General features: G+C 34.8%; 1 protein-coding gene across 1 annotated transcript in view; it reads left to right on the top strand.

The window, feature by feature from the left end:
- The window catches only part of LOC129805635 (uncharacterized), a 108553-nt gene extending 96662 nt beyond the window's left edge, over positions 1-11891 (top strand). Inside the window, exon 5 of the mRNA XM_055853680.1 lies at positions 8262-11891. Within this exon, the coding sequence (XP_055709655.1) occupies positions 8262-9491 (1230 nt within the window). The 3' untranslated portion in view covers positions 9492-11891. The remainder of the gene's footprint in view (positions 1-8261) is intronic.
- Positions 11892-15150: the final 3259 nt, after the last annotated feature.

Genomic DNA, 15150 nt, shown 5'->3' with positions numbered 1-15150 from the left:
ATAATCCCCATTTGCCATTCCTCCTCGTGCCATTCAATTGCGGAAACTTTAAATCTTCGCATATATGTGTTAAAATTCACCCCCGCGGAAGTTGTCGTCTAAGCAGTGCAAGATAGAGCAGAATCAAGATTCTCCATGAGAAGTAATTCCCGGACACTATAAAGTGAGTAATGCACTTTCGTCGTCTTGTCACAAATCAACTTCCGACTTGGCATGATATCTCAGTGCTTGAGCATCTTAGAAAAGAACTCATGGTGTTTCGGAACTTTAGCAGCATTGCTAACATTTAGAATTATCGCGTCCATTTTCATTTGGATTCTAGGAAGCTGTATTCGCGAGAATAGAACAATTGTGTGATTTTTTGTATGTAATTCGGAAGAAGGATTTAGTACTTTTGGTAAGTTCTGCGTCATGTGTGACACGGAGTAATTTGGTGGTATTTTTTTTATTATTTTAAATTGTTCAGATAAAACTTAATACATCTGAATTTAAACCACAGGAAAAGACTAACTCTAGATGAAAAACATTTGTTTTTGTCCCAAAAATTTATAATAATAAAAAATGATTTTGAAACTGCAACTCTCATTAAATTTTTAGTCTAAAAACATATTTATGCATTAATGCAATTTAAACCAATTTTTGGGTCATATCAACGTTTTTATTAATGAATTTATACTCTAATCTTTAATTGATTCAAAACACCAATAACACATTTAAATTTAAATTAGAGAAAATTAATATAAATTGCATTAAAATTTTAATGAAAAAGTGTGATATCAGGGTATAACTAATGACACTTCACATTTTACAAATCCACATCCAGATTTTCAGTTTCAAGCTTTCGAAAAATTTGAAAATTGGATTATAAAATAATTTTTAGAAAGAAAAATACGATATTATTATTACAAGTAGAAGCGTCTCGTAATTTTACTGCTCGTACTCCATAGGGAGAGCACTAAGGGAAAGCATGGTACCTTCGGATGACTCAAGCTTCGGACAACTAATTTTTTTCAATATATTCTCAATGAATTTGACCCATTATAATAACGGGTCCCGGTCAAAATCCCGAAAGCCAAAATCCCGAACGTCAAAATCCCGAAAGCCAAAATCCCGAATTCTTAAAAGTGTCATAGCTACTCGAGCTTCTTCTGGTTCTCTCCAGAAGCTTCATAGCTTCTGGAGGCAAAGGGAAATCTTCTGTGTCTTGGGAAATTATTCTAAACATTTTCCTCCATATAATTTCACCCCTTTCAGGATTTTGAACATTCGGGATTATGGCTTTCGGGATTTTGGCTTTCGGGATTTTGGCCTTTTCGGGATTTTGGCGTTCGGGATTTTGGCTTTCGGGATTTTGGCTGCCACCGTTCCTCTATATAATCCCTCGATTATAAGTGATCTGAAATTTCGATTTTTTTTTACGTTAAACTGTTTATCCGTCTGTCCGACTGTCCGTCCGGCTGATACCACATCTAGAGCCCAAACGGATAGAGATAGAGACTTGGACCCTTCGGGGAATCCCCTCATATGTCGACCCTTCGACCATTCACATTGCCCTCCATCTCCTACTACTCTTCACATTGCCCTCCAAAACCATGTTTTTTAGGATCGTTCGAAAACGCGTCGTGCGTTTTTTTTTCATTTTTACAAAAATATCGTTGAATCATTCCTATTAATTGTTTTTCAGGTTCAGAGTATAAGAAGACTTTAAAAAGTGCATTACTCAACTTAATGGTATCGTGTTTGAGCTGGTCAGAAAGGTCTTGGAATTTCTAACAAGCTTGAGCCATTTTCAATGAGTTATGAACCGGTTTATTACTCGTCGAAATTAAAATCAGTGTTTGCAAAGTTTGCAACTACCCCTCATGTATATTACTACCCTAGTTTCCCGTAGTAATATTTTTAGGGCACTTCTAACACTTTGCTTTTCATGCGCTTCTGTTAGAACTGTTAGAATATCATAATTCTATCGGCCGAGTTGAAGAACTTGCCATAACCGTCTGGACGGTATTTTGCCTTGAATTACATGGCATCCTTTCGGGGATGTAGCCTTACGTTTAGGTGAATACGACTCGTGAAACGTATTGTACTATTATTATTATTATTAATCTATCGAGACACTTTATTTGGTATTACAATGTAGTCATTACAATGTGCCTCGTGTTAGAAGAATCTGCTGATCGTAGATCGCGCAGGAGCGCCTTCCCCGTAGTGAATTCTTCTTCAGTGCTCCTAAAGGTTTTTGGGCAGAGGCGGTGCATTTTATTACGTTTTATCACAGTGAAAATGTATTTTTCTGAACATTCAGATCTTTGCACCGGGCGGAAAACGAACTCACAGCTGTGAGAGTCGAGTTAGAGATCTCACCGCCCAAATGCCAACGGTCTTGCCTATTGCGCCACTGAGATCCCCATTTCACTATTGTAACTACGGTGAGGTGATTGTTTTCACTGTGAGCGCCATACAGTTGCAAAATATTAGCTTTTTATTATCTAAATTTTCAACTCTAAGGCGTCTTCTATACGGGGGGATTTCAAAATGCACCCCACTGTGCTATGCACCGGTGAGTCTCGGGAAATCTCCCTTAGTGGTTCATTCCTGAGATAAATTTTCTCCAGCCTCTGTTATAAATTCTCCAAGTGTGCTCTAACTAAAATAGATAGTTTGGAAGACTTTCTATTTTATATCGAAACGTTTCAAACGTCAATCACACAGTATTTTACAATCAAAGAATTTGTTAAAGAGTGGTAAAGTTAATATTTATGCCTTGGGACGAACACTTTATGAGGAAGAGCATGTGGGGCACCCATCCTCTATATCAAAACCATCCTACCGCAGGATTTGATGCCAATATTGTTGCTATATTAAGAAAATATCCTAAGTTTTTATTTTTTTATATATCAACTTTATTCTATTTAACTATTTCGACTATTTCTGCATTTCTATTTAAGGATGTCTATTTGACAATTCGACCATATTCTAATAAAGATTAAACGATACATTCAGAAGAGTGATCGATATCGTGTCCCTTTTTCACATGATTTTCGACTTTTGATAACTTTGAAAATAGTTCATGAGAGAAACATCTCTTGAAAAACAAAAAGAAATTATTTAAAATCGCTTGAAATGTCAAAATATTTGAACATAAACAAATGGAGCTTCCGAAGAGGGAGATTTTAAGCGCCAAAAGATACGCAAAAATGCACCGGTCTAAAGCTCAGTGGGGGACTTTTGTGTCAAAATGGCGATTTCGAAATAAAATCCCTCCGTTTAGATTCTCCCTAACTGATTAAATTTTGCCTCTTAACCGAGAAATGTTATTTAAATTTTCAGTGTGCGACTTATTCGACAGTAGTTAACCCAGTCTGATTCAAAATTGTTTTGAATTTTTCGTAATGCTGTTTGATTTTTTTGGATTATCTGTGATAAAATATAAGAGAGTAACTTTGTTTAGGATTCAAGATCCTGTTCGATGGCATAAATGGAGATTTTTCACAATTTATGTTCCAATCCGTTAGTATAAAGTGCAGTGGTTTTATAAATCATGTTTCCTTCCCATATATTACGAGTGCAACCACTTAGCAGTAATATATTTGTGTGGATGATTTTCTAAGAAAGAACTCTATTGTATGTAAGAAGATTTTTCACTTCATCACCCACAGAATAAGCCCCCACAGCTTTATTAAATCTTTTGCGTTTTCTGCTCATTGAATGGGGTTATTTGAAACTTTTTCACATCATAGTGATTTTAATAATAATGACGAAGTCTTCAGGGATGGTTGTACAATGCAGTTCTAGAAGAAAAGCTCAAGATATTTTTGCCAAGGTTTAGGGATGTAGGGGGGTGGTAGAAAAAGAATTTCTACTTAAGTTTATTCATTCCACTTCTTCAGTCATACATTCTTGTTTCAACCATTCGGAAATTATTATCCGCTCAACTTTTCACCATATATTTTTCCATACAATATAAGTAATGCTTTAGTGAAAATTCAAGTTTCTGAGGGAGTTGCATTCCCAAGTCCTGGAGTTTCACGGGGTTGAGAGGCAGAAAAAAAGGGACAAAAGAGAAAAATGTTGTAATTTCCACTTATACCTTTAGGCAATTGCAAGAAGGAACAATTTTTCCCATGGGAAAAATGTGGAGAATCTCTATATATTTTATTGTTGGAAAAATCTTCAACTGTGGAAACAATTGTTTGGGGGCGAATTGCACTTTTTCGCACCTCAATTCCACCTTTCCGGAAATTCCACATAAACTAAGAGTTACTTTTTATTATGTGCTTTCCTCAGAACAAAGTTCAATTCCTTCAAGTATTTTCTCCTTTTCTTCACATTTTTTTCAACAGCATTTTTTCTTATCCCCTTACACTTGTGTGTGTGTGTGTGTATAAATTGCAAACTTTTCCTCTACATTTCCTTCAACTTCCACCATCATCCACTTGAGAATCAGAGAAAATTTCGTTATCAAAGAATTTGAAAGAATTGCACTTCTATCCTGACCAGAGTTCATTTTCTTCAACCGGCAACAAGAAACAACAACAAAAAGTATATTTATATTCCTATGAATAAAAAAAAAAGTGGGATTTTCCTTTTGAACAATAAAGTCAAAGGACTCAATTTAGAGGAAATTCTATAAGATATTCTTTTGCTATTTGTCTCAAAAGTTCTCTTATTTTTCATCTTTTTTCTCCTCTATCATCTTCTTTTTTATTCATTTTACCCCCGAGGTGGTGAGTGTCAGATGAAGGCAAGAAAAAAAAGAGGAAAAGAATTCCCTGAAGATTATGAAAGTAGCAAGATTTTCACTACGATGAAAATTCTTTTGGGCATATTTTTCTGACTGAGAGAAAATGAGAATCGGGTGAATAGAGCAAAAAAAAAAAGAAAACAGATCCGGAAATTCATGGAAAAACTTTCAAGAGTATTTGCATTACTTTGAAGATAGCAATCAATGAGATTGTTATTTTCCTTCTTCGTCAGAGATAAGCACACTTTCTGCAGACATTTTGAAAAATACCAAGCTACATTTCCTCTAGCATCACTACATTTTCTTCAGTGTGACATATTCCTTTGACACTCTCCCGAGAGAATCAAGAATTTATCCAATGCGCGAATCACAAGGGGCTGTTCAGTTTCCAAACTTCACATTTTGTTAATTCTTTTGTGTCAGTCTTATGTTAATAAGCTTATGAGCATAATTACACAAAGCTATTCATATTCAAGAATTCCTAAAAAGATCTCTTAAAAATATTCTAATTGTTCGCATATTATTGTGAGATTTTCTAAAGATACTAAATTAATTTCTGTTTACCGCACAACTGCACAACATTTTTGAAATTAAATTAGAACATTCAGTGTACTTAAAACCTTACGAATTTAATTGCTATTTACTTTGACATTGTGTATAAAAACAAATTTCAAAATATATTTTATATCCCTGGTTTCCGAAATAAGCAAATATTTATCTCTAATAAAATTGGACAATTCAACAAAATAATAGGACTTAATTTACCATGATCTACAATACACAGAAAAAATAGATCGTAAAATTGTTCATGAATGTTTGTAAACTCCTTTTGGGGAGTTACAAAATGCTCGTAAATCGTATAACCCAGAAACAAGTTCGTAAAAATTTGTACTCTTTTCACAAACATTGTTTTCACAAACTTTATACTTCAGCAAACATTTGTTCGTATATATTTTGTCTGGCAAAAAATTACAAATAAATGACAAAAATTTACGAACATTTTTTGTGTGATTACGAACATTCATAAACAAATTTACAAAAAAAGCAATTGAAAAAATTACAAACTTTAACGAACTTGTTTGTGGATTATACGATTTACGAGCATTTCGTACACAGAAAAAAATTGTGAAAATGTTCGTAAATGTTTGTGAGTTCCTATGGGGGAGTTACGAAATGCCTGTGAATCGTATAACCCACAAACAAGTTCGTAAAAATTTGTACTTTTTTCACAAACATTATTCGTAACATGATCATATGACGAGCATTTTTGTCTTTCACAAACATTCGTGAATGTTCGTAAACACGCAAAAAATGGTCGCAAAATTTTGTCATTTGTTAGTAAATGTTCGGAAAATGTTCGTCAGACAAACAAAAAATACGAATAATTGACAAAATATTGCGAACATTTTTTTTGTTTACGAACATTTACGAATAAACGTTTGTAAAAGTACATAAGATGTTCGTCAAATGATCATCTTATGAACAATGTTTGTGAAAAAAGTACAAACCTTTACGAACTTGTTTGTGGGTTATACGATTTACGAGCATTTCGTTCGTCCCCAAAAGGAATTCACAAACATTCACGAACAATTTTACGATATTTTTTTTTGTACAATATTCATTGGAAAAACATTACAAACACAAATAATTCCAAAATTACCTTATAATAATTTTTTTATTTACTTCTTAAAAAATAAAAATTTAATACTCTATGAAAGTATTAGGGGAAGGTTTTGCACCTTCGTAATGTTGCAGCTTCGTAAAAGTTGATTTTTTTCCAAGTTACTAAATGAATTTCATTCATAGACATATAATCTAAAAGCTAGTCCTACATCTCACATTTTCTGACAAACTTGGAAGCCTAGGCCTTTTTTCCTGGGTCCAAAAGGCAAAAATCAAAAATGGGCCTAAAATCGTAATTCTGATGTGTAATATTTCATGCATTTTTGCACACTGCAAGTGTCTTTTCGAAAAAGAAACTATTCCAAGTTATAGAGGGTTTATTAGGGTTAATATTTACCATGAAAATCTTTTGCTTGAAGGGGGTCGTTTTTGTGGGTGGAGGAAAATTCAGTAAAATTACCATCCTTGCAGCTCAGGAAAATTGAATTTTGCAGCTTCGTAAAAACATCTGTCAAAATTACTGACCACCGAATTTGAGAATTCCTCACTGTTTTAGGTCACACTGTGCACGCCGCTCGGGATATTTGACTCATCAGAGATTCCAGTGAATAAATTCACAAGAAAATTGGGATATTAAACAATTTTCACTAAAATCTCGAAGGAAAACACGCACTTCCCCATCAAAATGAGACTTAATCAGATGTTTTTATTTCACTTCTTTCTGTGATTCTTTCATTGCCCATGTGGTGCGTTTTGAGAATTTTTCATCCAATTTGCTTAGTTTTCAAGCGGAATTTTTCACATTTTACTTTAAATTAATCACTGGTAATTCTAAGAATCACTGATGTTCAAAAAATGTTGTGTAAGACAGATTCGAGACTTTAGAGAAAAAACAAGGATTACAATAAGTGTGATTACTACTTTCTGATTTTTGCAGTGTGAAACTAGACTGCTTATGGTAGATGTGATTCTTTAATTGCCACTTCGATGTATTTTAAGTATTTTTCATTCAATTTTCCTTGCTTTAAAGTGAAACTTCCCACATTTCACTTTAAATTGGTGACTGGCTATTTTCGAAATCAGTTATGTCCGAAATATGTTCTGTTAGACCAATTGGAGGTAATTAGAGAAAATCTTAGGATTACATTAGGTGCGATTATGAGATAATCATACCTAACCAAGCTCTTAAGTGACTGTCAGAATGCAGGGAAAAATGGTTTTCCGAGTGTCAAAAAACATGTGTTAGAAAAATGGCTTAAAATTGATTTTAAATGCGTGATACCTTCTACAAATGGCGAAAGGAAGTAGATGAAAGGTCCATCTAAGTAGTGATGCCCAAATTCTTGTGTCCGGTGTAATGTTTTCGGGGAAAATGAGGCCTACAGAGGTGGGAAAAAGTGGTACGAAGTTAACCAGGGCACCTTCGTAAAAAATGCCGCTACATTTTCATTTTCCTGTAGAGGAAAATCCAACGACTTCCAAGAATTTTATGAGGCAGAATTATGAACCCAATAAGTAAGAGATTTTTTTGATATAGTGATATAATTGATTCGGTGTATGTGGCATTCAGTAAAAAATCTTAAATCTTGGACCCCTTTTTTAATACGAACCTTCAAAACCTTCCCCTACACTTATGAAAACCTCAATAATTTTCTTCCTGCATCTACATCTAAAATTCTCTCTATAAGCTTTTTAAAGGATAATTATAAGTTTCTTAATGTGTATGACTGACTCAATGTACAGAGTCCTCGAAAAGAGTGACTTAAAGCCCCTTGAAATCGCTAAAGTGCTTCTAAGTCATCTGAAGTGAAAAACATGAAATAATTTAATTCTTGAGCACTATCTAAATTGCACACGTCACTGAAATGTCTCATTTTTTTTATCCCTCTTACAGATGCTTCACCCAAAATCGATACACTTCCCAAGTGGCTACCCCATGACGCGCTCCCCGCCACTCTTCGTCTGTTCATCCCCCGGTCCAGACCCTTATCGTTCCCACGACAACGTCTATGAAGAGTTAGGCCCACCAAGAGAATCCGACGGCGAGTCAGAGCCACCCGTTCACTCAGACGATGACTTTGCGGAGGATGAGCTTAGTCTGCCTGGAGAGAGGTCTTTCCACAAGACATCCCCAGACACCTCCACAGTGGCCACAATCTATCAGGAGCGCGGAACACCCAGTGGAACAACAGGGCCTACGAGTAGTGGTAGTGGAAGTGCCAGTGGAAATGGTGAGAGGAGCACAAATGAGAGGAATACCCTCCTCTCGCCACCAGCAACGAATGCCAGTGTAAGGAGTACAGGGAGTCGCGGGATGATGGCCAGTCCAGGGAGTTTATTTAGGGGTCGTAAGGTGCATAGCACGCGAAATGGGAAGTTGCCCAATTTCAGTGCAGACGAATTGAATACATCGTCTGAGCAGGACTATGCATCTGACATGGTCCTACCGACAATTTATGGGCAGAGGAGTCACCTGATGACTCTGCCCTACAATACCCCAGCAGAAGTCAATCACCCACCACCAGCCAGAAGCTCCAGGAGCAATACAATGAACTGCTTTGCTGCGTCGTCGACAATAAGTACCGAGGGTGAGGACAACGAGGTTGAACGACGGAATCAAATCAACCGACAGCTCTCCACTCAACCCGTGGCCACAATCTTCCGGGAACGGGGTAATCAGCCATGTCCGCGAAATTTCCTCACTCATCACCATCCGTCTGCTGCTAGAGCTCGAACCAATCCACGGTCACTCGACCGGAGACGTATTATAGCTCCAGCTCCGAGTGGCCATGTGATCCCCGATCCGGGCTACGGATATGCCGAACCCGTCTTCCACGATGGCCTCCTGTACGATCCCTACCTGGCGCACGATCGCACCCATCCTTACCCTTATATCCTGCCCGAGTTCACGACCTTCCGCAATGCTGCTGGAACAGCTTCTTGTCAACCACCTCTCGATGGTGCATCAACCGGAGCTGCCCCACCTAACCTCTTTGGACGAGATTCGAGCTTTGGCAGCGATTCCGGCTACAGTCAGCACACACAGACGTCTACAAGGAGCGGTTGGGGCCGAAGTGGACGCAGGGAAAGTGCTCCCAAAAATACCCCGTTCAGTGCATCTTGAGACCCGTTGCGATTTCTCAGTGGAGCCTAAATTACGAATGTGTGTATATAGCGGATTATAGGGATACTTAATAAATCGTGTGATGCGTGGGGTAGAGTATTTAGTGCTGAGGAAGTCATCGCCACGGATCCAGTGATGATAGATAAGTGAAAAAATTAACATAACCTTTCTTTTAGAGTGATTAAAAGAAACAGAGGAATTGAAATTGGCTTCGAAAGGTATTTCGAAAAGTTTAAAAAATTTTCATATTCAAGAAATATGAAAAAAAAGAAACGGTAAAAAATCAATTCTCAGATAGAACGTATCGCTCTTCAAAAAAGTTCGTTGAGATTGATATTTTAAGTATAATTTTGGATGAGTTTTACAAATATAATTAAAGAACCTGGGGCAAAAAGTAACAAAACGAAAAATTCAGAATAGCTTGGCCAAGGGCATGACGTGTCCTATGTTTCCCATATGTTTCTAGCGAACCGAAAAAACTTTGGAGTTTATACGGTGTTTTCTGTCATTGTGGAATTAATTAGCAAAAAATACAAATACAATCTAAAAGCCAATTTAATATGGAATGGGCGACCGAAAATCCCAAATTGGCAGGCTACTTACTTTTGGAGATATCTCATGAAATGTATACGAAAACAGGGAAAAATTTACACTAAAACTGGTCGCCTTTTTCAGAGCTAATGTCACCCCTCTGTCTATAACGGTGTTATCACACAAGGATTCTAACAATTTAATTTTAAATTCAATTGAGCCAATTGAGCATTATAAGATTTCTAGAATTTACTTGAAAATTCTCACAGCCAGGACACATTTTGCAAGAAATTTGCTCATTTTTAAATAGTTCCTCGAGATTTTTGATTGTGAGTGACTCCGGAAAATGTGTAATAGTACTTAAAATGCCTTATAAGTCACTTATCTGTTATGCAAAAGTATCTCCAAAGCCAGAAGAAAGGGTTGCAGCCAAGGGGGCTCATGAAGAGACTCCCAACTGCAATTTCTTGACGCAACAATTTCCTTCGAATTGCTTTGGAGGAACTCAGCAAATTACTCCCGATACTTAAGCTTCACTCGCGTACAAGTTTATCACTAATCACTGTACTTATTTTTTTGGCCAAAAATAATAATTAATTACGAGTAAATAAATTTAATAAAAACAATTTGATTCAATAGGCCACTTGTTTAACTGCAATAAAATTGAAATTAATGAGCAATTTTAGCATTTTAATTTACTAAATTCAAATTTAATTGAGCAACCACATTTATGTTATTTTTGCATGTTTAAACATGTTTTGGTGGGCCAAGTATTAGTTTATATCAATAACTGAGCGAAAATCTTTCAATTCAAATGATTTTTTAATGAAAAATAACGCATAGGTACAATTCATCTGAAAATTAAATTGAATTTACAAATTGAAAAAAATTCTAGTGTGATAGCACGGTAAGAGTTCAAAGTTTTAATGGATTCGAGAAAGGAAAATAAAGAAAAAAAATATTGAACTTTCTCAATAAATAATTTTCCTTACAGGAGATATCAATTTTAACCAAGTTGTGTTCCAAAATATAAACATTACCGAGTACTTTTAGAATTTAAAGATATTTGAAAGAATTTTTTTCTTGATTCCTTTTTTTTTACAAAAAGCGATCACTCAATCTACTTTGTGATTGAAATCTTTTTTTGCCTTTCTCAACCCGTAATGAGATTTTTCTTATCAAAAACAACTTTTGAAAAAAAATGACTTAAAAAGAACATTTCGCGTTAAGCTAGAGAAAAGGTCTGCGAGAAAATTTGCAGATGATTAAATTTCTTGTCAAAATATGTCAATTACCTATATTTCTTTAATTGGTAAGAACCTCTATAAAAGTTCAAAGTTTTAAAGGATTCGAGAAAGGAAAATAATAAAAAAAAAAATATTGAACTTTCTCAATAAATAATTTTTCTTACACGAATACTATAATGCCAAAATTATTCCTTGCTTTTTTCGAGAATCTCCTTAGTATTATCTTTTCGAAAATATCTCGAAAACCGGTTTTTATTTCGAAATGGTAGAAAATAATCTTTAGAAATTTTGTAAAGCAGTAAATTTCCTATAAAAAATCATTGATTAAAATTGAGTTACATGTTCAGGAAACTCCTGAAGAGTATTTCAATTTTATTACGTTTTTCTCCAGGTTCTTGTACAGAATCGAATTTTTAACATAAAGTCTTAAGGCCTAATATTCATGAATACTTTTCGAATATACCTTTCGAACAGAAAAAAAAATCCAAATCTTATCATCAATATTAGGATTCCGTAGTAGATGGCACAATGTGATTCTGTTCAATACTATGTTGCTATTGAAATATTCAATTTATTAGGTACGAAATTCATCTCATTGCGACAAGAAAGAATAAAACAAAAACACTATAGATTAATTATTCTTGTAAACTCACAAAGACTAAAGACTGTCTTTTTTTGAATTGCGTAATAAAAATCATTAAGTAGAATTGTATGTAAATTGACACTTCTTTCTTGTACAATTTTCAAATGAGGGCAAAACTGAATGAGGAAATGTAGAAAGAGTCTAAAAGAAATAAAAAAAGAAATTCATTCACAGCATGATAACTTCACAATAGTTGATAGAGAGAAATTAAAAAAAAGAGCACAAACGATGTATCCTAAAAAAAAATCTTGTGAAAATATTTTTTTCCAAGCACTTGGGGAATTAATTGTTTTCATCGCATTCAAACAATTATCCCCAATTGTGTGGTATTGTCTATTTTATCAATTTGTTGTGTTGCATTCGATAAATTTATTGTGTTTTTTTTATCTCTCATTTCACTCTGTCTTCTTCTCTGTGTTTGATAACACAACCCATGGTTGAAAATGGAAATAATTAAATTTAAAACCGTCATGCAAACAATTACTGTTGTAAACAATTTTCTACATATTCATAATGACGTTGGTTTTCACTGTGGTCAAAATGGGGGTGGAAGAATGGGCTTGCACACAAGATTCCTCCCACAAACGCAATAATAAAAAATTTTTCGATTAAAATTAAAATACATTGCAATTGAAATAAATTCCTATTTGCATTTCAGTGATACCTTAAATTTCATAAAGGGTTGAATTGCAATAACCGTCAACGTTAAAGCATCACCATTTTATTTATTTTTTTCTCTGAAATATAAGCAATTTTATAGTGATTTTAGGACAAAAGTTCACCTTTATTAACAAACAGAAAACTGACCATAAAGCTGTCTACACACTAGTCAAATTATTGCAATAATAATATTTCAAAGTGACATTGAAATAAAACTTCAATATTGAAGCGAATATTCAAATCAATATTTCAATATTTGCAAACACACTGAACAAATTGACTTCAATATTGCAACTTATTAAAATACCAATCTAGTCAGAGATTCAGTTCCTTTCAAACATCGAAAACACCTCATGGAATTAGAATGTTTATGAACAGGAAGACATCTTAGAATACCACCATAGACAGCACCAGAGATTCTGTTGTATATCCCGCTCAATTCTTCCCAGAAACCTATTTTTGTCAGGACTTATCTCCTAGTACCTCCAGAAAATCTGAGATCTTCTTGGATTTTGTTGTATCTTTTGTCAAGTACGCCCGGAATACTCATGTTGGTCAGAGGATTTCTCCTGGTTTCTCCAGAAAGTCACAAATTTTATTTTGTTTCAAACACAAAATACACAAGTTGGTTAGAAGATTTTTTCTGGTTCCTCCAGAAATCACAGATCCTGTGTTATTTTGTTGTATCTTTTGTCAAGTACTCCCGGAATACTCATGTTGGTCAGAAGGTTTCTCCTCGTTCCTCCAGGAAATCACAGATCTTCTGGGATTTTCTTCTGTATTTCGTCAACAACACCCAAAATACCCAAATTGGCCAGAAGATTTCTCCTGGTTCTTCCAGGAAAGCACATCTTATGAGATTTTGTTTTGTATTTTCTCAAGGACGCCCGGAATACTTATGTTGGTCAGACGATTTCTTCTGGATGAAGTTGGAGAAATCTTCTGACCAAGTTGGATATTTTGGGTGTTTTTGACAAAATACAAAAAAAAATCTCAGAAGATCTGTGGTTCTGGAGGAACTATCAGAAATCTTCTGGTCATCTTGTGTATTTCGAATGTTATTGACAAAATACAAAAGAAAATCCCAGAAGATCAATGATTTCCTGTAGGAATCAACAGAAATCTTCTGACCATCTTGTGTATTTCGGATGAGGTTGACAAAATACATAAGACAATCCCAGAAGATCTGTGGTTTCTGGAGGAACCAGGAGAAATCTTCTGACCATCTTGAGTATCTTGAGTGTCCTTGCCAAATACAAAAGAAAATCCCAGAAGATCTATGATTTCCTGTAGGAATCAACAGAAATCTTCTGACCAACTTGAGTATTTTGGATGTGATTGACAAAATACAGAAGAAAATCCCAGAAATTCTGTGATTTTCTGGAAGAACCAGGGGAAATCTTCTGACCAACATGAGTATTCCGAATGTATTCGACCAAGTGTACAACAAAATTGGAGAGGAACTGTGATTTCCCGGAGGAAGTAGGTGAGAAGTGCTAACCAAGCTGGGTTCTTGGGAAGATTTGACAAAATGTACAACGAAATTCCAAGAATCTGGGATTTTCTGGAAGAAACAGGAAGAGATGTGTTCTAACTTGGATGTGTTTTTATTCATGAACAAGGAAATCCCAGCAGTTCTGTGATGTTCTGAACGAAGAAGATTCCTGACCATTAAAAAATATTGAAAGAAATATCAAATCAATTTGATGTTTAGAATTAGAATTTCTTTGAAATTTTATTTCAATGTGACTGAAAATTTTTATTGACATTATTTGGCCTAGTGTGTAGCCATTCAAAATAATGAAATAAAATATTGAAATAATGCTCCATATTGAAATAAATATTGCAATAATTACTCACACACTGGACAATTTTCTTTAATCCTTGGCAATATTGGAGGCAATCCTTGTCAATATTGAATATTGAAAAGAAATATTGCAATAAATTTTGTCTAGTGTATAGCCAGCTTAAGGGTTAATTTACAAAATGCAACTAATGAAAATGTTCGCTCTATACTGTTTCTGTTTTCTTTTCGTTCGGACTTTAATCGGAACCAATCCAACTCAAAAATAATTCATATAGGGGGAAGTGGGGTACCTTTGAAATTGGGATTTTTCACCTATTTTTAAATAAAATTGAGCCTTATCGTGATATAATTTAGCTTGTCAATCTGTTTGTGCAGCTAAATTATATCACGGTAAGGCCCAATTTTATTTAAAAGTAGGTGAAAAATCACAATTTCAAAGCTACCCCACATTCAAAGGTGCCCCACTTCCCCCTAGAGAAGTAGATTATTTTTTTGTGCAGAACTAGATGATTTATTTACAGTATTTTTCATTGTGTTTTCAATTGTGCATTTTTTTAAATAATAAAATCGGTGACGCTTTGACGGTGACGGTCAGGATTGCGAGTAAATATGATTCTACCTTTAAAAATAAACAATTGCAAGCATTTTAAAATGAGGAGGATCATTGGTAAAGCACCCAAATGCAATTAACAATTGTTCGGAAAACTGGTGAAAAAATAGAAACTTAGAATGGGGATGTAAAGAGATATTTTTCGGTGGTATAGAGAAAAA

Source organism: Phlebotomus papatasi, chromosome 1, assembly GCF_024763615.1.
Source record: "Phlebotomus papatasi isolate M1 chromosome 1, Ppap_2.1, whole genome shotgun sequence".
Lineage (NCBI taxonomy): Eukaryota > Metazoa > Arthropoda > Insecta > Diptera > Psychodidae > Phlebotomus > Phlebotomus papatasi.
This window is presented reverse-complemented; position numbering and strand designations above follow the sequence as displayed.